The sequence below is a fragment of the Schistocerca serialis genome, chromosome 9, assembly GCF_023864345.2.
Source record: "Schistocerca serialis cubense isolate TAMUIC-IGC-003099 chromosome 9, iqSchSeri2.2, whole genome shotgun sequence".
Lineage (NCBI taxonomy): Eukaryota > Metazoa > Arthropoda > Insecta > Orthoptera > Acrididae > Schistocerca > Schistocerca serialis.
The window spans coordinates 17,510,284-17,536,981 of NC_064646.1; the positions used below are offsets into that span (position 1 = coordinate 17,510,284).

Genomic DNA, 26,698 nt, shown 5'->3' on the forward strand with positions numbered 1-26,698 from the left:
TAATCTCACGAGAGTGGTTCTGAATAACACAGTGCATTTCTTGTAGTGACTACCATTTTAGGTTTTTTCCGAATATATTTCATTGATTAAAGAAATCAGTAACGAATGTCTGTGAAGTCCGTCCCCTTAGTTGAATGGTCAGCGTGTCTGACTGCCATGCAGTGGGCAAGTGTTCGGTTCCGGGACAGGTCGGAGATTTTCTCCGCTCAGGGACAGCGTGTTGTGTTGGGCTCTTTATCATCACCGACACGTAGGTCGCCCAGTGTGACGTCAACTGAGAATAACTGCAACTAGGCGGCCGAACCTCCGCTGGTGGAGACTCTCGGCCATCAATGTCATACGATAATTCCATTTCATTCCTTTATTATTTATTTTTGTCTCTTATGTAATTCAACCTGTTCCCGGAAATCCCAGTGGACTGTAGGACATCCTTAGTTTTATGCTTTTCATTTGTAAATACTAAATTGTTATACTAAGCAGCGATCGGAGAATGAAGTAAAGTTTTCAGGTCCTATGTGACCTCCAATGTTTTAAATAATTCCTTTCAGGCACTGCATTGCACTATGTATAGAAAACAAGGTACACGTGAGATTAATAAAGCTGTCAGATTAATACCGAGAAGCTCACTTAGGCAACACAGACATTCTTTCTCGACAGCCAAATAATTGTTCAAAAGTCAAAAAACAGTCTTTAGTTTGTATACTATCTCTGAAGTCTCGTACGTAACAATTACAGGCACGTACTTTCTGTAAAATAAACTAAAGAAATGGCCATTAAAAGCAAGTTTTCAAATCATTTCCGAACAGTAATAGTTAAGCAACCAATAGAGCAGAAATCTTATGTATTATATTAGTAATGTACAATGTAACGAAATTATTGGTAAATTAAGTTGCAGCTCTTTTGTGGTACAATGTAAGCAACAGTAATGGACAATAGAGTGTAGGATACAAAGGTAAAATTTAACGAAGTAATGACCCCTCGTACCACAACAAACACAAATGAATCACGGACTTCGAATGCAAACAAAGACTACAACTGTCTGAAGTGAAAATTTCAAGAAGAGGGATTGTAATCAGTCAGAGATCAAATTTAGAACAACAGTAACAGAGGAAAACTTCATTCAAGGCTATAATGTAGGAATTAAAAAAAAAAAGGTCACCGACATGTAAATCGAGCATCGCATGTCAACAGATTGGGAGAAGATAATAAAATTAAACAAGTAATTAACTGCATAGTAATACGAGAAAGAGATTTAGCTCAGCCGTGAAACAGATGGCTTCAAAGAAGTTGAAGTTAATTACAAAAGAGTTATTTTGGTCTATACAAATTTGAATTATTTTACAGGTTTCGCACAGCTGCTATATATTTGCTCTACACTTTGGTTTCGTTGAGTATCCACTGTGTTACCTTCCTATACACTTCCACGTTGCAGATTATTTCTTTTTGTGCTGCCCAGAATTCGGCGCTGGCTGCGAGGGCCATTATACGCACATGAAAGAAACGCTTCCACAACTTGTAGTAGTGACGAAAGAAGGTAAACCACATCGTGGTGACGACACTTCCCTCCCTCATTCCACCTGCCGCAGGTCGCCTCTGGGATGACAAATCAGCACTCCGAGGCCATTACCAGAGACCGAATGAGCATAAAAGCGCGGACGCCTCCAGAGGAAGACGCACACGGTAACCCACCGGACTCCAGAGAACACGTCGCCGTCCCACATCCTCAGCAAGACATGACGAACGCCGTAAGTATACTCACGCTTTTCTACTACTGTCTCTCAGCTGAGGAAAACCCTCCCGTTTTGTCTGCACAGTCCTTTTGATAGCATTTCACTAAAAACGAAATACAAACACTTTACTGTTTCGAATATTCTAACGTCGACTTTCATGTTATCTGGCACTTCATATCTCAGTAAACACCACAATTGTGATCATAATGCTCTTACCGTTTTCTAGTTTGGACACACCATCCCTTTCGTTCCTTTAGTGCTCGTCTTACATCTACTTGTATGCTTCCTTCTAGAAACAATATGCTTTAACTAACCCATTTCTCCACGAAATATTATCTCGTAAGAGTGCACGTCCGGCGCCGAATACATTAGAGCTTCTTTGAATTTTGGTAAATATGACAGAATTCCTAGCAGAAGAAGCTGTTAGGACAGGTACTTAGTCTCGTCTGGATGGCTCGTTAAGAAACTTGACTGTGGAAGCCTAGATTCTGGGTTCGATTACAAGCCGAATATACTCAATCATATTATAGTCTACCATACACTTTTTCTAAGTCTTTTTAACACTCTTCCTACATCTACATCTACATGTACAGGGCGCAAGTTATTGTTCACTTCACAACAAAATTTGCGACTTCATTTAACAGTCTTAGCTCGTGCGAAACGACGGAAGAATGACTGTCTCTCTACTCATCGCATCGCACCCTAACCCCTCTTATCCTACCCTAGTTGTCCCTCCAAGGAGTTTACATTGAAGGGTGCTAATTGTAGACCTTAAAAATATCAAACACAAGTTCTCTATGAATCGTGAGAACTATATTTTCATAACATTCCCACATGTTCTCTCCTTAACTGTCATAGAAAGTATAAAAACCTGTCAGAATCCTAGTAGTGGCCTCTCAACAAAACTATGAGCTCTGTTTACCTACCCTGTTACTGACTTTAGGCGTTAGTTCCATTTCATGCCAGTTCATAACGTATGCCACTAGATAATACTTAAATGGTACGATAGGCCGTTGAACTTGCAAACAAATGCAACCCCATTTTTGTCTTATTACTAAAGGCATTATCGTTTAAATGGTACGACAGGCCGTTGAACTTGCAAACAAATGCTACCCCATTTTTGTCTTATTACTAAAGGCATTATCGTTTATTTCTCCATTTTTAAAGGGAGTTGTTGTACAGACACGAAGTAGTAATATCGTCCAAATACTTTTGAATTATCCTTGAATCATCAAGAGACGATAGGCTACTTGCATTCGACTGTATCATCGTAAGACAACAATCTCACAGCACTGCTGACATACCAGATGAAGAACTAACACGTATTCATAACATATAGCGCCCTAATACACATATTTGTTGAACATTCGACGTTCATTACACGAACTGATTTTATCATTCAAGTATTCATCTACTCATTCACATATCTGTAAACGTAACAGGACCATATTTCGGTTATCAGTAGACGATTTGGCGCAATTTAATGCCTTTCATAAAGCTAAAAAGATTTAGCCTGTCTGTTTACCTGCGTCTACTTTCTCAGAAACACAGTGCCTGAAAATCTGAGCTGTATTTGAGCTATGTGGGTCTTCCTGAATCCGTGCTCAATCGTTAGGAGGCTTCTTTCTTACAGCAATGTCAAAATAAACGTGCCTGCGTTGTTATTTACAAGCGATCAGGAGACAAACATTAGGGAAACAGGCCCGTAATACTAAGCGATCATTCTTTAACCCTTCCAGTGATAAGATAATTATAAATATTTCTGTATACACTATGTCAAGTGTACATCACAGGGCAGTGAGCTCAGATTAGTTTTTTATCGCTTATTCTATGTAGTAACTCTTCATTTCTTGTTCAAGCTATTCGCTTCGTACTTCTAGGACACCATATTTTCTGAAACATCAGATGCGTTTTTTCAGTGATGTAGAAAGGATGGTTTTATTCCAGGTCTTCTGCTCTTGCTCTGAAATTTTAACTGTCCTCCCCAACCGTTGTTGGTGGCACATAGTGTTAGGTGGCTTCCTTGCCGAAAGTGAAAGAAGTGATCGGTACAGACAAAATGGGAGAGTGGATTGAGCCTTGAACCCTCGACCCCTGAGACAATGTTAGTGAAAGAGTGACAGTATTACGAATGCTGCAACACAGCGCAGTGGTTCGGACGACCTGAGCACAGCTGGAAATCTCATCAGACCTATGGAAACGCGTAACTGGTTCTATAACACACAGTTGAAAGGCATGGAATAAGAATGAACGACTGCGTAAAATTCTGCCTACGACGAGTATTTAGAAATGCAGGTCACCCTCCGAGTAGGCGAGCTGTTGGCGGAAATATGCGACGGACTTTTCGATGCAACCAGTTCGGCCTGGATACCTTAAATCTGCACGACTTTACCGAGATCTGAACCGTGTGCTTCCCGAATGTGAGTCAAAACCACACGGCATGTCATCCGAAATTTTTGCATAGGTGGGCAGCTATCACTGGTGGCATACTGCCCTTTAATAACGAAGTTCTCGGCACAACTGTCCACTGTCCAGTTACGCCTAAGGAACGTAATATATACATTTAGTGATGAAAACTTGATGATGGCTCGTCTCATGGGAGTTAACTACGGTTTGGTACGTAAAATTGTACCCCACACATAACAAAATCGGTGTTCATATACTAACAGAATTCCTCTACCGTGGCAAATGGTTCAAATGGCTCTGAGCACTATGGGACTTAACACCTATGGTCATCAGTCCCCTAGAACGTAGAACTACTTAAACCCAACTAACCTAAGGACAGCACATAACACCCAGCCACCACGAGGCAGAGAAAATCCCTGACCCCGCCGGGAATCGAACCCTGGCGTGGGGAGCGAGAACGCTACCGCACGATCTACCGTGGCTAGCATGCCTATCCGTGAATAGTAGTTTGGTGTGACGACTGCAAATATCTACAGCTGTTCACGGTGACAGTACGACTACAGCGAATTTTTACTCAACGATCATGACACATTGCGATAATGTAATAAAAGTAATCAGCTAAAAGTGAAAGTTGGTTGAGAGAAAGGAAACGTACTTTTTCTCTAATTGTTTGACATTTTCTACACGTGCCTTCCAAAGAAAACTGAACTCTGGTAACATTTAGTCCACTGGTATCGTTCAGTAATCAAGTACCATAAGCAGAAAATGAAGTCCAGTTTCTTTTTCATATCTGTCTGGTTTCTTACATATATGTTACAATAATCAATAAATAATATCAGACAGAGGAAGCAGGCTAGCAGCCTGTTTCCTGTCTACACTTTTTAGATTGTATGTGGCAGATTTAATTAACAGCACAGTTTTCTATGTGTTGTAACATATGTCAGTGTCGAGGACAAAACCAAATGCAACCTGTTTTTAGATTTGCTTCAAGTTCCTAATTTTTTTTCATTTTCTTTAATTTATTGTCATCAGAACATGCCTGTAGAGCCATCTCAACACTGGAAGTGTTACGGATTGCAGTTTGTTTTGACAATTCAAAGTAGATATTACTTTAAGTTATACTATGGTGTGAAGTCACAAAGGCTTAACAATTGATTGATTTCGACATAATACAAGTCCTACGACCAAAATACACTGAAACGAGTAAACAAGACGGAAACGTCACAGACGATACACTGAGGTAGTGTGCTATAAAAATCCTGCAGGTGACACGATAAGATATGATAAATCACTGTTGGTATGCATTTGGTATATTCGCAATTAAATCCATATGAGTGTCTTGAAATACATATAAACTTAGAATAATTGACACCTGGGAGAGTGAAATGAGACATCAGGACAGAAGTAGATTTGTTTAATTAACTTCTTTATTCCCGGCCTCAGCAACGGTACATCAGGAATAGCTCGGCAGAGCGTCTGGTTGCCTCTCATGCCAAACAAGACACGTCCAACATTACTGACAATGCAAAGAACAGGACCGAGCATGACGTCACTACTCAAATGCTGCAGTCAGTGACGTCTCAAATTGCGACTGTGATGATGGCACGGCAGTGCAGACAATACTGCGTAGTGGTCGTGACCTACCTTCATTGAGCAAGCGGCTCTCTGCTCTGGCAGCAGCTCTCTCCTGACTCAGGGCAGCCTGCCCTGTCCAGAGGTCAACCAGTGGACACCGTACTGCAATCCAGGATGTCATTACGAGTGTCACCGGCTCCTGGTGTAAGGGGTGATACTGAGGAGAAAATATTTTAGTACGTGAATGACTGAGTACTTATACGTTCCAGACTAAGTCCATTTAGGGCTTAAAGCATGTATTGTAAGCATATCCGTCGTGTCAAGTGAGGAAAGGATTCAGGCCATCTGCTAATGTACTGCAGCATCAGCTGTTGCTATACTGTGGCCAGCTGGCGCTGCTTCGCAATGCATTTAGACTGTGTTTTGCTTTGCAAATGAATAACACTCTTGTCTACCTTCAGCTGGCTATGTTGCTACTCACTTTTGCCTATTGCATTCTTCTTGACCGAATATGGTCGATATGCCACACTACAAAAGCTGTGGATAGAGAGTTGAATATTTGTACAGGTCCACAAGTACTATCTATATAGAACAAAGGAACACTTTAATAGAGCCAGATTTGGGAATTACATCCTTAAGTGTACTTATACCAGTCTTCATATTCATATAGGAGGTACGTAAGGACATTTATGAAGTCAAGCGGTTAATCTTAAGTATGTATACCCACCACAATGTATATTCACGATAACTTTAATGGATGTAGCCCCGGTTAGTATATTAATTTAATTTATGTGTCGTAGACTGAAAACCATGTACTGACGACAGTGTCACTGCGATTTCCACTTTCCTGTAAGTATTTAAAGTCTAATGTAATAGATACTGTGAGAAAGCTGGTAACGGAAATTTCTTATGTATGCAATCATTCCTGGAGTATGCAATTCTATTTCTTAAAAAAGGGAAGAAAGCTTAGGGCATAACGTTCAGTCTACGACCATGTCATTATGGGTGTCAACAAGCTCGGTTTTCGTAAGGTTGGGGACAAAAACCAGGCGCCTTTGTTCCAAGGAAATCATTCTCAGATTTGCCTGTGCAACCCATTGGAAAAGCTGATCTGGATGTCTGGGGAGCGAACTGAACTGCGAATTCAGTGTTCCAACCATGGTGCCAGCTGGCTGGGTTATTGTAGTTACGTTTGTTCGTTTCGTAGCAGCACTAATCGTATGATGGTATCTGACAAACTATCAGAGGCCATACCTGGAGCAGATAAGGGACAAAGATAATTTTTCCATTGTGCCGAAAGTGCATGATCACATTTTGTCACAAAAAGGAAATGTTGTCAGAAAAACCATCTATCAGTATTTTAATTACATAATTTAATGTACATACTGACCTTTCATTCCCGTTATAGTGATTTCAAATACACTCCTGGAAATTGAAATAAGAACACCGTGAATTCATTGTCCCAGGAAGGGGAAACTTTATTGACACATTCCTGGGGTCAGATACATCACATGATCACACTGACAGAACCACAGGCACATAGACACAGGCAACAGAGCATGCACAATGTCGGCACTAGTACAGTGTATATCCACCTTTCGCAGCAATGCTGGCTGCTATTCTCCCATGGAGACGATCGTAGAGATGCTGGATGTAGTCCTGTCGAACGGCTTGCCATGCCATTTCCACCTGGCGCCTCAGTTGGACCAGCGTTCGTGCTGGACGTGCAGACCGCGTGAGACGACGCTTCATCCAGTCCCAAACATGCTCAATGGGGAACAGATCCGGAGATCTTGCTGGCCAGGGTAGTTGACTTACACCTTCTAGAGCACGTTGGGTGGCACGGGATACATGCGGACGTGCATTGTCCTGTTGGAACAGCAAGTTCCCTTGCCGGTCTAGGAATGGTAGAACGATGGGTTCGATGACGGTTTGGATGTACCGTGCACTATTCAGTGTCCCCTCGACGATCACCAGTGGTGTACGGCCAGTGTAGGAGATCCCTCCCCACAACATGATTCCGGGTGTCGGCCCTGTGTGCCTCGGTCGTATGCAGTCCTGATTGTGGCGCTCACCTGCACGGCGCCAAACACGCATACGACCATCATTGGCACTAAGGCAGAAGCGACTCTCATCGCTGAAGACGACACGTCTCCATTCGTCCCTCCATTCACGCCTGTCGCGACACCACTGGAGGCGGGCTGCACGATGTTGGGGCGTGAGCGGAAGACGGCCTAACGGTGTGCGGGACCGTAGCCCAGCTTCATGGAGACGGTTGCGAATGGTCCTCGCCGATACCCCAGGAGCAACAGTGTCCCTAATTTGCTGGAAAGTGGCGGTGCGGTCCCCTACGGCACTGTGTAGGATCCTACGGTCTTGGCGTGCATCCGTGCGTCGCTGCGGTCCGGTCCCAGGTCGACGGGCACGTGCACCTTCCGCCGACCACTGGCGACAACATCGATGTACTGTGGAGACCTCACGCCTCACGTGTTGAGCAATTCGGCGGTACGTCCACCCGACCTCCCGCATGCCCACTATACGCCCTCGCTCAAAGTCCGTCAACTGCACATATGGTTCACGTCCATGCTGTCGCGGCATGCTACCAGTGTTAAAGACTGCGATGGAGCTCCGTATGCCACGGCAAACTGGCTGACAGTGACGGCGGCGGTGCACAAATGCTGCGCAGCTAGCGCCATTCGACGGCCAACACCGCGGTTCCTGGTGTGTCCGCTGTGCCGTGCGTGTGATCATTGCTTGTACAGCCCTCTCGCAGTGTCCGGAGCAAGTATGGTGGGTCTGACACACCGGTGTCAATGTGTTCTTTTTTCCATTTCCAGGAGTGTACCATTAATCAACACAATATTGAGATTTTTTTTTGGTGTGGGGGGGGGGGGGGGGGGGTACACCTGGGCAATACTCTATCACAGTTGCAGTATTTATCCAACTGTTGTCTCCAATGTGGTCAGACGATTCTTTGAACTGCACAACTAGAATTTCCACAGATCCACAGAAGATTTTTCAATGAAGTTTCGGTAGATCGTTATCCAATGTTCCGAGACCAGACTTGTAGTATTAGTTTCAAGCTTGAGCTTTTCCACAGACGATACAGTAGGAGTTCTTTTTACTAGCAAATTCCATTTGATAAGGGTATTAGTCATACTGAGTGTAAGAGCAGAATAATGTCACCGTGGTACAAAATGTCACAAGCAGCCCTTAATGGAGAACTGGATAGATATACAGTTAACAGTGCTTCAGAATGTGACATCTTTGAAGTACACGATTAATGGTCCACAAGGAAAGTCTATTACGTCACACAATTATTTGAGGGTAATCTCATGTTGAGACAAGAAGCGGAATGACTGCATAGGCTCTTTTGTAGGTGACGCGAATGTCAGGCTTCGGTTCATTGGTAGGAGAGAGAGTAATAGAAACGTTGTTGAATAATTTTAACCACCTCGACCAAATGCGTACAATTCGCGCAAGGGCTCGACCCTACGGATGTTGCAATACCAGTCTCGTTGAGTTGTTTCGTATCGAAGCAAATAAATTTGGTAATGTAGCAAGACTTCGATAAATATCGGAAGGAAAATAACAATACTGGCACAATCGTAAGGTATTAATTAATTTTTTACCTATTTTAAGCTTTTATTTAACTCAAAAGAACATATTCAGAATATAGAGGAAAGTGTGGAAAGTATTACATATGTCTATGAACCGTTCTTAGTAGAAAATAAAATGAAAGTACAAACATTAAAAGGCAATTCCTCCAACAACAACCAAAATTAGTCCTATCTAAAACTTTTTAGGTATATGAGCTGCACTGGTTTCGAGTCATGGTGGTCACATTATTTTAACCTCCAGAATACTTAAGACGTATGTAAATTTGTTCCTACCGACTGTATCAGAACGCGTGTAATCTACCTTCTTGAGATTGTACAGACACAATGAGGCACATAATAGCTTAACAGTAGTTAACAAGCACAAATTATTATCACATTCCATCTTTGAATCGACATGGAAAATACTAAAGTACAATAAATAATAACATTTGCCGCAAACTTCGTAATGGTTCCTTTAGCATAGATTTAAATGTAGAATGGTAACGTGGAAACAACGAAGACCTCTGATCTGTTACCGAGTGTCATTTCTGTGCACCCATTATGGAAAGTTATCGTTCACGTACGTACATTGCAGTCAGAACAGAATGAACATTGGAACGGTGTCACAGACAGACCAAATCCATTTGCAAATCGTGTTTATTCGCTAACAACCAGGTTCGGTTATGTAACTAAATGCGACTCACGGATTGACACAGCATCAAGTTCTTTGGCGTCGAATACGTATTTTTTGTTTATTAGTTTCAGCAAACGTGACAGACCCAATAGCTGAAAAGAAGTCTGCATTTAACGCCAAATAACGTTCATTAAAGCGATATAGTTTTAATCAATTTCCTGAATCTTTTTGTTTTCTCGTGACACAGTTGTGTAAGTGTACTGAAGCTTTGAAACATTATTTTCAGGAAAAAGATACATATACACGAGAATCTTCCACAACGTGGTACTCTTGCCTGTAGAGAGCCTTAATGGAGATCGGTTCTGACTCGAACAAACTATGTGGGAAGTAACAGACCGTCAAAACTTCCCATAATGCGTTTAATATGACGACACTCACGAAGACAGTCAACAGAACGGAACGGGACTGGGCGGAACAGAATGTTAGAATCAATATTTCATGGGAATCGAGTTTTGAAGTTGCCATTCATGTTTCCTTGTATCTGAGATTCACCAATTTTTGTTGTACAGACTCATGTTACAGTTGTGAATTTTGGGCCTTTGAGTCTTCTTAGTCTTTACTTCATTACTTTGCACTGATTTTGGTAAGAAATGCAAATGTGGCATGAAAAACCTTAATATTTTCTCCACTCAATATTCTTCCACAAGACGGACCACATATCTCAAAGTGAAAAGTGATTTAGGTTTTACGACACCTGACCCGAGAGAAAGCATACACTACGTATAAATAACAACATAAATAGATGAAGCAGTTTCTGTAATTTAAGTTTTTTAGTAGTAAGGAAGTCAGCTATATTGAAGGAGAAAAATAACCTTGTTCTGGACGTTGTATGGTACTTAGCAAGGAAAAAAATAGAGTGAATTTATTTTTGAAAGATTTCTTGAAGCCTTCAGCTGCTATTCTCTTTATTTCCTGCACGATTGTACAATTACGACCTTAGGCCGTTTTCAAGTATCTAAAACGGAACTATCATACATTGGATACATTATTGACACTTGTGATTTTGATGTAGGAACAAGTCATATCTGTAGATATACTAGGCGCGTTATAACGTACTTTATGGATGAGATTTTAGTATCAGATTTTGTAATATACGTCGTTGATCTATGACATCATGTTACACTCATAAAATAAATTCGAGATGTTCTCGCTATTTTAGGAGCACGTTACTTTCGAGCAGTTGTTGCAAAGCTCTTATATTTAACGTACCTAACACTAGGAAGATTATAATTATTTTACAGAAATTTGTTACTTAAATTGCATATGCTTGTGGTCTCGGTTGTATTTAGTTATCGTTCATCATTGGTGTAAATATGATTGTATCTAATTTCTTTAAAATAACTTGAAAATATGTATTCTGTTATTGTAGAAGCACGTCAGTTTTGAATAGTTGGCACAAAGATCTTATATATCACATCCATCACAGTATTGAAATAAAGAGAATGGCAGCTGAAGGCTTCAAGAAATCTTTAAAAAAAGACCCTATCGCATTGAAAATTATACAGTGAATAATCTAAAAAAAGTCTCAAAATAACGCCTTACGAATTTTGTTTGATGTTGAAATAACTTATGCGAAAACAGACTGATAATGTCATCGACAACCACCGATAATTCGATATGAGCACACCTTGCCATCTTCAACGGAAAACTACAGTAAATGAGCTCTTCGGTGAGAAACTCCATAAAACAAGACACACACACACACACACACACACACACAAACATGCGTACACACAAACCCACGCTCTCGCGCGCTCTTTAAACACATCATAAGCCAAAGATGACCGAAATCAGAAGTTATTAATAATGACATTCATAATGATCGGGTGGTGTGTCATAAACTCTGTTTCACTGTTTTTGACAAGTGAGAGAGCAGGACTCCATACAGAATTTCAACAAAATTAACCACCTCTATTTATAACGTTGCTTGCTAATTTCATTTCAACAGCTTCCTTAGGAACACTATGCCAATTTTTTTACAGTTGTCACCACCTTTAACCCACACTGGCACAGATTCGGATTCATTTCTTTTATGATGATTCCTAATCCTGAGAACCAAGGGCATCGACGATAGGTGAAACGACTTACCCATATCTCTATTGTAGACCTCTGCGATTTGAAACGTCCGATAAGCCACGGGTGTTAAAATTTTCTAGCCCTGCAACTTCATCGACTTCCGGTCCACGTACTAGAGCAACGGTGATCCAACCATTAACATGCTGCGTGGTATCGTTGTTGCTAAGGGTAAAGTTAAGAAAACCACATAATACTGACGGACCATGCAGGATGACTTGAACACCTACGTGACTCTCAGTATTGGTAGAAATATTGTCCATTGCTTTATAGACTGTAAGGCGAGTATGCCTTCTCCTCCTATAGTGTCGAGGCATCTTCTGTGTGAGTGGTCCAGTGCTGTTGCTCAGTATATTGCATCAGCCACATGGGATACACTCAGCGATTACGCAACCGCTTATCTACCTCTGTTTACAAACAAAACAACGGGTACGCGTGCTGCTAGAAAGACTACAGCATGCGTACGGGATAACACGCAGACACTGGACTTAGAAAATTTCTGATCACTAGCGTCGTTCGAGAACCTGTAGATGTACATCGAGAACCGGAGGCTCAAGGATGTAACAGTTTTAACGATTTAAGTAATAATTCTGTTGAGAAGGCGTCAGTCTTCGTGCAGCCGCTTGAGCAGCGGCATTCAACCGCTCACACAGAAGATGCCACGATACTATAGGAGGAGAAGGCGTACTCGACGTACAGTCTGTAAGGCAATAGACAATATTTCTATCAATACTGAGAATCATGTAGATGCACGAGTCATCCTGCATGGTCCGTCAGTGTTCTGTGGTGGAGTTCGTAACTCTATCCTTAGTAACAACGATACCATGCCAGGAACTCGGTATCGTTACATTCCAAAGAAAAACCGGTGCCTAGACAATCTTCTGCAAAGGCGGATTTGTTCGGCTGTTGTAAACGTGTGTTCCGCTTATGCTCAGTACGCCCGTCCTCTACAGCCTTGATAGTCTGACCAATACATGACATGCCACAACTGCAAGGAGGACGGTAGACTCCCGCCTTACGCAAATAGAGATCATCCTTTACGGAATCTAAAATGACACTGACCTTAGTTGATGGTTGAAACACACACTTCACGACATATTTTCGCAAAATACGACCAATCCTGTTCGAAATGCTCCCTGCGTAAAGCAGAAATCCGTAGATTTTGTTGCCACCTAGGTGTTATCATCACTCACCCGGTACCTAGTTGGTAGATAGCAGCAACGCACGTCTAACCTTTCACTATAACCATTCCGACGAAAGGTGACTTTGGGATGCTCTAACTCAGCGGACAACGTCTCAGGCACCAAATTGACATGGGCCATGTGAACCAGGGTATAAGGTACTCTTCACTTTGAGCCGGATGTTGACGACTATCAACCTGCAGATACAAGTCAGTGTGAGCAGACTTCCTAAAAGCGCTACTTCCCAACGTACCTTCCACCTTCCTCCTGACCACCACATCCACCTCCATCGTGAAACGGATATTTGGATGGATTGAATTTTGGTGTTCTAAAAGGTCGTCCACATACTCACCGCAACGAGAGCAAACAGCTAAAGTATCGTACACATATGTGAAAAAATTTCGCCCATTACAAAGCCACCGACTTGAATACACGTTCCTCGAAATCTTCCGTAAACATATCGGTAATAACACGCGACAACAGGCTTCTCACCGCAATTCTATCCCTCTCCTCCTAGCACTGGTCGTTGGATAAAAAGTAAGTGGAAGTCAACACATGTAGAAATAGGTTCGTTAATTTAGCATCACCCCTAAACAGAATCAACGGTAACAAATCAGACAGAGGAATACGAGTGAATAGAGAGATCACATCAATACTGATTAGAATATCACATTCATACACAGGCATTCCCTCTAATCGACACAAGAAATCTGCCGAGTTTTTAATATGGCGCTTATACCGGCCTACTATAAGGCTCAAAACAGCAGCAATGTGTTTTGCTACACGATATGGCGGACCACCAGTGTTACACACAAACATTAGAAGAGAACTCCTGACGTCCATCGTCTTTGATGTTTACAGTGTATGTATGTGTATGTTACCATTACGGGGTTTATCTGAAAACCGATGTTTTAAATTCTCTTGCACAGCGATTACTTCCTGCAGTTTTGCCTTGTAAGTGGCAGGGGTGCTCCTATCGAAATATTGGCGGTTGCCGACGACGTCACCTCTCCGCATTCTCGAAAGTTATGTGAACATTGCATCCGGCAGGAGAAACTAAGGTCTCACATTATCTGATGTGTTTGTATCTGTATATCTTTTCGCCGGCAAGTAAATGTCGACGTTTCTAAAATCCTGGATAAAGCTTCTCCTGTTGTTACACTTTTCAGCAGTTTACTTTAAAAACTGTATCAAGAACATTAGTTACGAAACTTTCTCCTGTCATTAACATACTTTATCAGCGCTAATTCCTTAATGCTGGTACTATACCTTTTACGCAGTTTTCTTTCGTCATTAACAAACCTTATCACATATAGTTCCTTAAGTCTGATACCATATTCTAAGTAGGCTGTATAGGTTTTTATGTTGGTAACGTCACGTAGCGTATGAAAATCACTGGCTGTGCTGTGTGCAAGCTATGGTGTTGTTCAATTGTGTCTAACTTTTGAAGCTTTTGTCGCATTTGTTGCATCAATTGTAAAACAAATGCACTGGTGTCTGAAACATGTTCCTCAGAGCTATTCGGCAGTGCACTTGAACCGGCAATATTCGCATTTTGAAAAGCAGAAAATGAGTCTTGACTTATTTGAGAAAACGGTGAGGACGCAAAACCCGAATCTACTGTATTTGCCAGATTGTGTCCTGTCATTTCGGAATCCTGAGGCGAGGTGTTGCCGACAGACCGATCGATAATGTTTCCCTGTTCACTAATTGTTTCACTGTCTACACCATTATCTGCCGCCCGCTCCATTTCCCTATGCACAATTACCAAATTACTACTTTGAGCCGGTCGGGGTGGCCGAGCGGTTCTAGGCGCTACAGTCCGGAACCGTGCGACAGCTACGGTCACAGGTTCGAATCCTGCCTCGGGCATGGATGTGTGTGATGTCCTTAGGTTAGTTAGGTTTAAGTAGTTCTAAGTTCTAGGGGACTGATGACCTCAGAAGTAAAGTCCCATAGTGCTCAGAGCCATTTGAGCCATTTTTGAACTACTTTGAATGTCTGTTAATTCATTATACGGTGGCGCTAATAAGCTACTCTCGTCGTCACTATCATTTCTCAATTTACTTTGGAGCCTAACGTTACGTTTTTCAAACGCCATAATTATCACGTATTTCACACGATAACAAGAAAAGCACAATTTGAAGAGGAAAAGTAAGAAAACACATTAACATAGCACTGAAAATACACTCCTGGAAATTGAAATAAGAACACCGTGAATTCATTGTCCCAGGAAGGGGAAACTTTATTGACACATTCCTGGGGTCACATACATCACATGATCACACTGACAGAACCACAGGCACATAGACACAGGCAACAGAGCATGCACAATGTCGGCACTAGTACAGTGTACATCCACCTTTCGCAGCAATGCAGGCTGCTATTCTCCCATGCAGACGATCGTAGAGATGCTGGATGTAGTCCTGTGGAACGGCTTGCCATGCCATTTCCACCTGGCGCCTCAGTTGGACCAGCGTTCGTGCTGGACGTGTAGACCGCGTGAGACGACGCTTCATCCAGTCCCAAACATGCTCAATGGGGGACAGATCCGGAGATCTTACTGGCCAGGGTAGTTGACGTACACCTTCTAGAGCACGTTGGGTGGCACGGGATACATGCGGACGTGCATTGTCCTGTTGGAACAGCAAGTTCCCTTGCCGCTCTAGGAATGGTAGAACGATGGGTTCGATGACGGTTTGGATGTACCGTGCACTATTCAGTGTCCCCTCGACGATCACCAGTGGTGTACGGCCACTGTAGGAGATCGCTCCCCACACCACGATGCCGGGTGCTGGCCCTGTGTGCCTCGGTCGTATGCAGTCCTGATTGTGGCGCTCACCTACACGGCGCCAAACACGCATACGACCATCATTGGCACCAAGGCAGAAGCGACTCTCATCGCTGAAGACGACACGTCTCCATTCGTCCCTCCATTCACACCTGTCACGACACCACTGGAGGCGGGCTGCACGATGTTGGGGCGTGAGCGGAAGACGGCCTAACAGTGTGCGGGACCGTAGCCCAGCTTCATGGAGACGGTTGCGAATGGTCCTCGCCGATACCCCAGGAGCAACAGTGTCCCTAATTTGCTGGGAAGTGGCGGTGCGGTCCCCTACGGCACTGCGTAGGATCCTACGGTCTTGGCGTGCATCCGTGCGTCGCTGCGGTTCGGTCCCAGGTCGACGGGCACGTGCACCTTCCGCCGACCACTGGCGACAACATCGATGTACTGTGGAGACCTCGCGCCCCAAGTGCTGAGCAATTCGGCGGTACGTCCACCCGGCCTCCCGCATGCCCACTATACGCCCTCGCTCAAAGTCCGTCAACTGCACATACGGTTCACGTCCACGCTGTCGCGGCATGCTACCAGTGTTAAAGACTGCGATGGAGCTCCGTATGCCACGGCAAACTGGCTGACACTGACGGCGGCGGAGCACAAATGCTGCGCAGCTAGCGCCATTCGACGGCCAACACCGCGGTTCCTGGTGTGTCCGCTGTGCTGCGCGTGTGATCATTGCTTGTACAGCCCTCTCGCAGTGTCCGGAGCAAGTATGGTAGGTCTGACACACCGGTGTCAATGTGTTCTTTTTTCCATTTCCAGGAGTGTAGTATCTAGTTAATTGCAAGCTCAGCTGCGAAATACTTGGGGCAAATCTACATGCACGCCATTACTGTTTTACTGTGCAACAATGGAAAACTACAACTACAAAGGAAATTCTCTCTACAATTACGCTCTAGCAATAAACAATAGCTGCACTAATTACACAAACTACAAGAAAAAATCAGAAGATTCCAGTACGGTATCCTCTACTAAGGGTCGACATATGGAACCTCCCCTTAGAAAAATGTATGAATTACTGTGCTGATAAACCCCTTACGTTATTTGATTTTTCAAACAGCTGAGCAAAAGTGAACGTACTCAGACATTTCTCTCTTTACTTATTCTGATCATCACTAAACTGGCACACAATATTTTTTTAGCGCAACGCAATGTGACTTTCAATAATCCCTACAAAAGAATGGCCCTGACTGATATTAACCTACACCTTTCATGAATCACTTACTTCACAAAAATCTTCGTTACTCAAACTACTGCAATACAGCGAGTTCCAATACTGCCAGCTAAATAAAAGATTCTAACTACTGAAGGCACTAACTAATGATAGGTATAGTTAGCAAATGAAAGATTTTGATAGAGAACAAACAATATATTTACCTTAATAATGTTCAGAAGTTTTCATATATATATATATATATATATATATATATATATATATATATATATATATATATATATCAGTTCATGATATCCAGTATTACAAATTTACTCTTTCTGATGGACACACGTCCAGATAGTCCGCTCTCAAAATTCTGCTATCTCTGCCCACACATCCACCACTGTCGGCGGCTCACCTGCAACTGCGCAACGCTACGTGCTGTTCACATCCAACTGCCCAACACTACAATAGCGAATATTCCAACAATGCCAACCAGCCACAGACTGCACACAGCACAGCCAGTGATTTTCATACAGAGCGCTACGTGACGTTACCAACATAAAAACCTAAACAGCCTAATTGCAACATTATGACATTTTGTATCACGGGCGGTACCTCATACCCTCACTTTGTCCTCTCCTTGCTGGTGTTCCGTCTAGTTTGAACTGACCACCATTTCACGGTAGCATTACTAGCCGTTCCTTCCAGTTCCATGGGTGGCCCGGCTCTAAGCCTGTGTTTGTTGCCCGCAGGTGTTCGCCGTGGTGATCCTGTCCGTGGTGGCAGCCGCCAACGCTGGCTTGTTAACGCTGCCCAGTGGCGCCATCGTCAGCCAGTGGCCGCACCAGCGGGAGAGACGTATGGACAGCGGCGTTGCTCATACGTTCGGTGTCAGCGGAGTGAAAGTCGCCGAAAACAGCTTCAACCCCGTTGTTGTTTTAAACAGCACCGTCTTCCCCTCTGCCAAAAACCCCATCGGAACCTTCCATCCTGTACCTTGTACTCGGCAACAACCACCCTTCTGTCAATAAACCCAGCTACACCTAATGCCTTGAAGACTACCCTGGCTTCTACCCGTGTGCTTTCGTCCTATCTGCGGCTGGTGTCTGTTCCTACCATCAGATGATCCAGTTTACTACATATTTTGCAGATACGAATCTGTAGTAATGTGTACAGTTTCTGTGAATGAAATCTTATCTGTGCCGTTACAATAAAAGATGTTTTCTTTTAATCATGTCTCGGTTACCAAAACCTTCATTCTTCTGTGTCAACTTATTGCTGAATCACATATCCAGATATTTAAGCAAGTGTAAATTTCAACGAAACCAACATTTGCTTTGCACATCCATCTACGTGGCACATACTTTGTACACATGTGTTTGCATGAGAGAGAGAGAGAGAGAGAGAGAGAGAGAGAGAGAGAGAGAGAGATTGAGAGAGAGAGAGTGAGAGAGATGGAGGAAGTGGGGAAAACTATGATAGAAAAAGCAGAGTTAGGTACAGTGGAAGAAAAGAATGATGAACAGAGAGAAAGAGAATGAGAAAGACAGGTAAGAAACAGATGTTGCCAGTGATTTAGTAGTAGAAAACTAGTGAAGCACAGGCTAGAGAATGTGAAGAAGATGCGAGTAAAACACGCTCACCGAGGGTTCCGTAGAAACTAAATTATATATATATATATATATATATAGACAGTTCATCCATTACGGGAACCGAGAATCGTGACCATCTTTGCCTCTATCGACATTGATACTGGCAAGATATAGGTCCCAGGGATTAAAAGATTATTGAGAGTGATGTAATTTCAGTGATATAAATGTGACATAATATCAGGTACGTGGTAGGCGCCCTTATAATAACAGTCAGTAGTTCAGCATTCAGCACTAGTCCGCGAACGTCTATTCTACATACAACTAGAAACAGCACATATACGTGCATCTGATGATAGATACACTCCTGGAAATGGAAAAAACAACACATTGACACCGGTGTGTCAGACACACCATACTTGCTCCGGACACTGCGAGAGGGCTGTACAAGCAATGATCACACGCACGGCGCAGCGGACACACCAGGAACCGCGGTGTTGGCCGTCGAATGGCGCTAGCTGCGCAGCATTTGTGCACCGCCGCCGTCAGTGTCAGCCAGTTTGCCGTGGCATACGGAGCTCCATCGCAGTCTTTAACACTGGTAGCATGCCGCGACAGCGTGGACGTGAACCGTATGTGCAGTTGACGGACTTTGAACGAGAGCGTATAGTGGGCACGCGGGAGGCCGGGTGGACGTACCGCCGAATTGCTCAACACGTGGGGCGTGAGGTCTCCACAGTACATCGATGTTGTCGCCAGTGGTCGGCGGAAGGTGCACGTGCCCGTCGACCTGGGACCGGACCGCAGCGACGCACGGATGCACGCCATGACCGTAGGATCCTACGCAGTGCCGTAGGGGACCGTACCGCCACTTCCCAGCAAATTAGGGACACTGTTGCTCCTGGGATATCGGCGAAGACCATTCGCAACCGACTCCATGAAGCTGGGCTACGGTCCCGCACACCGTTAGGCCGTCTTCCGCTCACGCCCCAACATCGTGCAGCCCGCCTCCAGTGGTGTCACGACAGGCGTAAATGGAGGGACGAATGGAGACGTGTCGTCTTCAGCGATGAGAGTCGCTTCTGCCTTGGTGCCAATGATGGTCGTATGCGTGTTTGGCGCCGTGCAGGTAAGCGCCACAATCAGGACTGCATACGACTGAGGCACACAGGGCCAACACCCGGCATCATGGTGTGGGGAGCGATCTCCTACACTGGCCGTACACCACTGGTGATCGTCGAGGGGACACTGAATAGTGCACGGTACATCCAAACCGTCATCGAACCCATTGTTCTACCATTCCTAGACCGGCAAGGGAACATGCTGTTCCAACAGGACAATGCATGTCCGCATGTATCCCGTGCCACCCAATGTGCTCTAGAAGGTGTGCGTCAACTACCCTGGCCAGCAAGGTCTCCGGATCTGTCCCCCATTGAGCATGTTTGGGACTGCATGAAGCGTCGTCTCACGCGGTCTGCACGTCCAGCACGAACGCTGGTCCAACTGAGGCGCCAGGTGGAAATGGCATGGCAAGCCGTTCCACAGGACTACATCCAGCATCTCTACGATCGTCTCCATGGGAGAATAGCAGCCTGCATTGCTGCGAAAGGTGGATATACACTGTACTAGTGCCGACATTGTGCATGCTCTGTTGCCTGTGTCTATGTGCCTGTGGTTCTGTCAGTGTGATCATGTGATGTATCTGACCCCAGGAATGTGTCAATAAAGTTTCCCCTTCCTGGGACAATGAATTCACGGTGTTCTTATTTCAATTTCCAGGAGTGTATTTCCCTTTACGCGTCGTATGAGCGTTAAAATCATTAATTAACTGATGTTTGATTTTTTCCATTTTGAGCCAATCAACCTGAATGCAGAACTACTGACTGTTCCAATTTCAAACTTGGCGTCATATAACATGTGACAAAAGTAATTATTTCTCTTGTGGGATAATTACAAATTAACCGTTTTCGCATTTCTTATTTAACTGCACTTTGAAACCTTCCTTTCCGCCAAATTTCATAATTGTTGTTCAACGGGAATTACCATGTAGGTTTTAATGGTCGACTTAACGAGTATCAACATATATGGCCAATATATCCATATATTTTGGTTGCATTCTCTTAGGAGATTACAGTTATTACACCGTCAAGGGCCCGTACACCTTGACTTGTGACTTAGATTTAAATTTGTCACGTCTACGACTTCCTGAGAAAAAGGTATTTTAACAGACGGACGAACAGGCAGATAAGAAATTACAAAAACAATTGTTTTTCTTGTCATACAATTACAAATAAACAGTTTACGTTTTCAAATTTTTTCCTTTTCAGTACAGCAAAATCTTGGTTTTTGCCAAATTCATGATTCCGGCCAAAGGGAATTACCCTATAGGATTTTATGAGTGAGTTTGCGAGTATCAAAATATGTGATATAAACGGCTGTATCTTTCGAATGCAGTGACTTTCGGGCTTCAATGTATTACGCCACCAAGGGACCACAAACCTCAGTATGTAACATAAATTTACCCATCCCTGAGAAAAACGGATTTTTAACAATAGGAGTGACATACAGACAGTAATTCTATAAGGGTTCCGTTTTTATCGAATTAGGTACGGAATCCCAAAACGGCGCGTCAGTGAGGTACAGGGGGTCAGAGAGGTACAAGAAGTAAAACATGGAGAGGCAGATGATGGTACATAGGAGAGGTAGAGGGAGAGGAAAGGGAGTAGAGAGACAGAGGAGGGAAGAGAACAAGGGAGCAAAATGTAGGAAATATATAAACAGCGCGTCTGTGTACACCGACATTACAAGATTGTGAGATGAGAGACTGATGGGCACTGAGAAGTAGGCTCAAGATTGAAGCCGTGACTCGGGTCTCAAACCTCATGCTCAAAGGAATCACCGGGGCATTATCCTATTGATGCCAGTTGATTTCACTATTCAGTGGGCGGTTCTGTGCGTCATTTTTAGTTTTAAACGGTGTTAAAAAAATATAATGATATCAGTGCGTGACATTACGTCTGAATCGAGTGATAGTGGAATTTTAAGCTGACTGTCTGAGGTAATGTATTTAAAACAGTGCCCCATCTTCATATACATTGAATATGCTGACAAACACTTTGTTCACAGATTCACCAATGGAAACACTCCTGGGTCTTGTGTTATATACTGCACTAAGAATCTTCATTTAGTGTGTCATAAGATTATCTCTAGTTCGCAACAAACTTCGTGGGATTGGGGATTGGTATAGCCGCCATATCCCCAACCCCCCTCCCCACGGTCAGTGAACCATGGGCCTTGCCATTGGTGGGGAGGCTTCAGTGACTCAGTGATACAGGTGCAACCACAACGGAGGGTTATCTGTTGAGAGGCCAGACAAATGTGTTGTTTCTGAAGTTGGGCAGCAGTCTTTTTAGTAGTTTCAGGGGCAACAGTCTGAATGATTGACTATCCTGACCTTGTAACATCAACCAAAACGACATTGCTGCAAATGGCTGAAAGCAAGGGGAGACTACAGCCGTAATTTTTCGCGAGGACATGCACCTTTACTGTATGGTTGAGTGATGATGGCGTCCTCTTGGGTAAAATATTCCGGAGGTGAAATAGTGCCCCATTCGGATCTATGGTCGGGGACTACTCACGAGGACGTCGTTATCAGCAGAAACAAAACTGGCGTTCTACTTATTGGAGCGGGGAATGTCGGATTCCTTAACCGGGCAGGTAGGCCAGAAAATTTAAGAAGGGAAATGGATATTTTAAAGTTAGGTTGAAGTTACCTAAATGAAGAGGTATTGAATAGAGCTGTGGAGCAGAGGAAATTGTGGCACAACCTGACTATAAGAAGGGACTAGTTGGTAGAACACGTTCTGAGACACCAAGGGCCCACCAAGTTAGTATTGGAGGAAATCTTGGAGCATAAAATTCTTAGAGGTAGACCAAGAGATGAATACAATAAGCAGATTCAGAAGGATGTAGGTTGCAGTAGTTATTCGGAGAGGAAGAAGCTTGCACAGGGTAGAGTAGCATGAAGAGCTGCATCAAACCGTTCTCTGGACTGAAGACCACAACAACAACATCAACAACTCGAATTCACCTCGAAAGGAAATTTGAAACAATGTATGCCGTAGAGGTCTTTCTTTAGAAGTAGAATTAACCTCTTTTCGAATTAAACGGTCCAGTTGCCAATTACGTTGTAGTTTTATTCACGCAATAGCGTCGATTTAGTTACGAATCATTTTTGACCGTCTGGTTGTATAGGAGTCGGTAGGAATTTAAAAGTAGTACAATAATCTTTCAACATACATGAAGGAACTACACTCCTGGAAATGGAAAAAAGAACACATTGACACCGGTGTGTCAGACCCACCATACTTGCTCCGGACACTGCGAGAGGGCTGTACAAGCAATGATCACAAGCACGGCACAGCGGACACACCAGGAACCGCGGTGTTGGCCGTCGAATGGCGCTAGCTGGGCAGCATTTGTGCACCGCTGCCGTTAGTGTCAGCCAGTTTGCCGTGGCATACGGAGCTCCATCGCAGTCTTTAACACTGGTAGCATGCCGCGACAGCGTGGACGTGAACCGTATGTGCAGTTGACGGACTTTGAGCGAGGGCATATAGTGGGCATTCGGGAGGCCGGGTGGACGTACTGCTGAATTGCTCAACACGTGGGGCGTGAGGTCTCCACAGTACATCGATGTTGTCGCCAGTGGTCGGCGGAAGGTGCACGTGCCCGTCGACCTGGGACCGGACCGCAGCGACGCACGGATGCACGCCAAGACCGTAGGATCGTACGCAGTGCCGTAGGGGACCGCACCGCCACTTCCCAGCAAATTAGGGACACTGTTGCTCCTGGGGTATCGGCGAGGACCATTCGCAACCGTCTCCATGAAGCTGGGCTACGGTCCCGCACACCGTTAGGCCGTCTTCCGCTCACGCCCCAACATCGTGCAGCCCGCCTCCAGTGGTGTCGCGACAGGCGTGAATGGAGGGACGAATGGAGACGTGTCGTCTTCAGCGATGAGAGTTGCTTCTGCCTTGATGCCAATGATGGTCGTATGCGTGTTTGGCGCCGTGCAGGTGAGCGCCACAATCAGGACTGCATACGACCGAGGCACACAGGGCCAACACCCGGCATCATGGTGTGGGGAGCGATCTCCTACACTGGCCGTACACCACTGGTGATCGTCGAGGGGACACTGAATAGTGCACGGTACATCCAAACCGTCATCGAACCCATCGTTCTACCATTCCTAGACCGGCAAGGGAACTTGCTGTTCCAACAGGACAATGCACGTCCGCATGTATCCCGTGCCACTCAACGTGCTCTAGAAGGTGTACGTCAACTACCCTGGCCAGCAAGATCTCCGGATCTGTCCCCCATTGAGCATGTTTGGGACTGGATGAAGCGTCGTCTCACGCGATCTGCACGTCCAGCACGAACGCTGGTCCAACTGAGGCGCCAGGTGGAAATGGCATGGCAAGCCGTTCCACAGGACTACATCCAGCATCTCTACGATCGTCTCCATGGGAGAATAGCAGCCTGCACTGCTGCGAAAGGTGGATATACACTGTACTAGTGCCGACATTGTGCATGCTCTGTTGCCTGTGTCTATGTGCCTGTGGTTCTGTCAGTGTGATCATGTGATGTATCTGACCCCAGGAATGTGTCAATAAAGTTTCCCCTTCCTGGGACAATGATTTCACGGTGTTCTTATTTCAATTTCCAGGAGTGTATCATAGGTGCATACAATACACTGCAATGATTATTTCAGAGATACTTCTTTTCTTCCTACATCGTCATAATGATCGAGGCACGAATGTGCTCTATGAAACTGCAGCAGGTGGATGTTGGCTATACTGGTGTGTATTTCTGTTTATCCGTTTTTCTACTTTATTTAAAATAGTAACGCAGGAACGCTCGATACTTGAGACTCTCATTAGCTATGTTACAAAGTTGTGTAATAATGGCTTCGATCTCTCTTAGTTTTGGCAAATAGTGAGCTCCCCAATCGTTTCACACGTATAGTGACAAGCGCTATGTTTATCATAAGTAGTGTGAGTATGTAGGTGAAGTTGACCAGCAGAGACGTTTTTCGGTTTCGGATGTATATGTACATTTCTTGATCTTGTCTCGATTGTGTTTGAGAACCGATTGGCTTATTTAGGGACTATAAGGCTTATGATTATTTATTCATCGTAATTTATCCGACTGGAGTGTAGGTGTCTCTTAAGATACATACCACTGCGCCATCTCACTAGGTAGTTATCAGTACTGGCGGTGGAAATCCATTGTTCCTATAGCATACATGAGAAACAGAGTTATGAAAAAGCAAAAAATAATGACGGGAGAGTTAGAAATACAAGAAGCTAAAACAAACTACACGGTTCTACCACAAGGTTATTTTAACATTTGAAAATCAGCTGTTATACCATAAGAAATGAGGATGTGTATTTAGCTGTTGTAGTGGTGTGCAGAAGTTAAATGCTAAGTAAGCAAAGTATTCTGACAAAGGACGCTTGACACAATAAATCTGAGTAGCGACACAATTAACAAACCTTGTAAGGGGGCTAAATAGTGCCCAGATGCTTGTGCACCAACAACTCCTGTGATAAAAGTCTGTGAGTGTGTGACAAAGCAGGTTTGCCCTCCACCATCCTACTTTGTCTTTTATATTCATTACAATATTTAGGATCCTTACCAGTTCTTTTTCTTTTCTTACTGTTATTCTTTCCAAAAATTTCTGTAACAGAATCTGTTATCTGAGCATACATTACATGAATTTACAAATAAATGTAAAGTATTTTCCCCAGTGGAACCTATTCATTTACATTATCCAATTCTCTGTTCTGAAAGTTTTTTATTAATTAGTTTTGGTGGAAACGATGTATTTCAAATGCTATTAAATTTCAAAGTTTTAGATCTAGGATGCATCCATAAAAATCTAGTGAGCTAATAAATAGATTCAGAAAAGTAAATTACCTCTAAACTGTGGACCAATTTTTGCTCCTTTCAAAGAAATCTTTATTTTACCTCAGACCTAATTAATTCAGGAATTAGAGATTTCAAACAGTCCAAATTTTCGGCTCATATTTTGAATAAACCACAATATGTCTGTGGAATATGTTAAAGCACTATTGACGAGCAAAATTTTCTGAACCCGATGTCCCCATAAGAAATATGTAAATGGCATAATTAAGAACTTGGTAATTTTTAATACTCAAATTTAAATAATCTATATGAACGCCGTACCTAAAGGTCAGGAATTCGCATAGTGTAAGCACAACTTAGTTCTGTATATTTTAATAGCTGCTACTGGGTAATTCGATAAGTAAATTCTGACAATAATATTACATCTAATTAAAAAGGTATAATTTGAGCTAGCAAATTTTCAGATAATAACTGAATAACCAAAATCACATAATATTCCAGAGAGCGTCTATATAAGAACGAAACACGCGCAGTTTCGTGATTACTACTCTTCTACGTTTTCTTAGAGCTAAGTCTTGGTCAATATGCAACTTAATCCAGGATATTAGTATTCTGCGTACTGTGTGCTCTAGTGTTTTTTGAAATAGCCTCAGATTATTCGAGAATTAGGGTAGTAATTATTATAATCAGTGATAGATTTAACAAGTAACATTCGTAAACATGCCACTGTAACAAATTATTACCATCGTTTCGTGTGCCCTGTAGACAGTTTGTTGATTTGAAATAGGAGCCAGCCGGGGTGGCCGAGCGGTTCTAGGCGCTAGAGTCTGAAACCGCGTGACCGCTATGGTCACAGGTTCGAATGCTGCCTCGGGCATGGATGTGAGTGGTGTCCTTAGGTTAGTTAGGTTTAATTAGTT

General features: G+C 43.6%; 1 protein-coding gene across 1 annotated transcript; it reads left to right on the forward strand.

The window, feature by feature from the left end:
• The first annotated feature begins 1,598 nt into the window (after positions 1-1,598).
• On the forward strand, positions 1,599-18,490 carry LOC126418757 (uncharacterized). The gene is made up of 2 exons (XM_050085682.1): positions 1,599-1,745; positions 18,012-18,490. The coding sequence occupies exons 1-2, from the start codon at positions 1,599-1,601 to the stop codon at positions 18,288-18,290; spliced, it is 426 nt and encodes a 141-aa protein (XP_049941639.1). The 3' UTR covers positions 18,291-18,490.
• Positions 18,491-26,698: the final 8,208 nt, after the last annotated feature.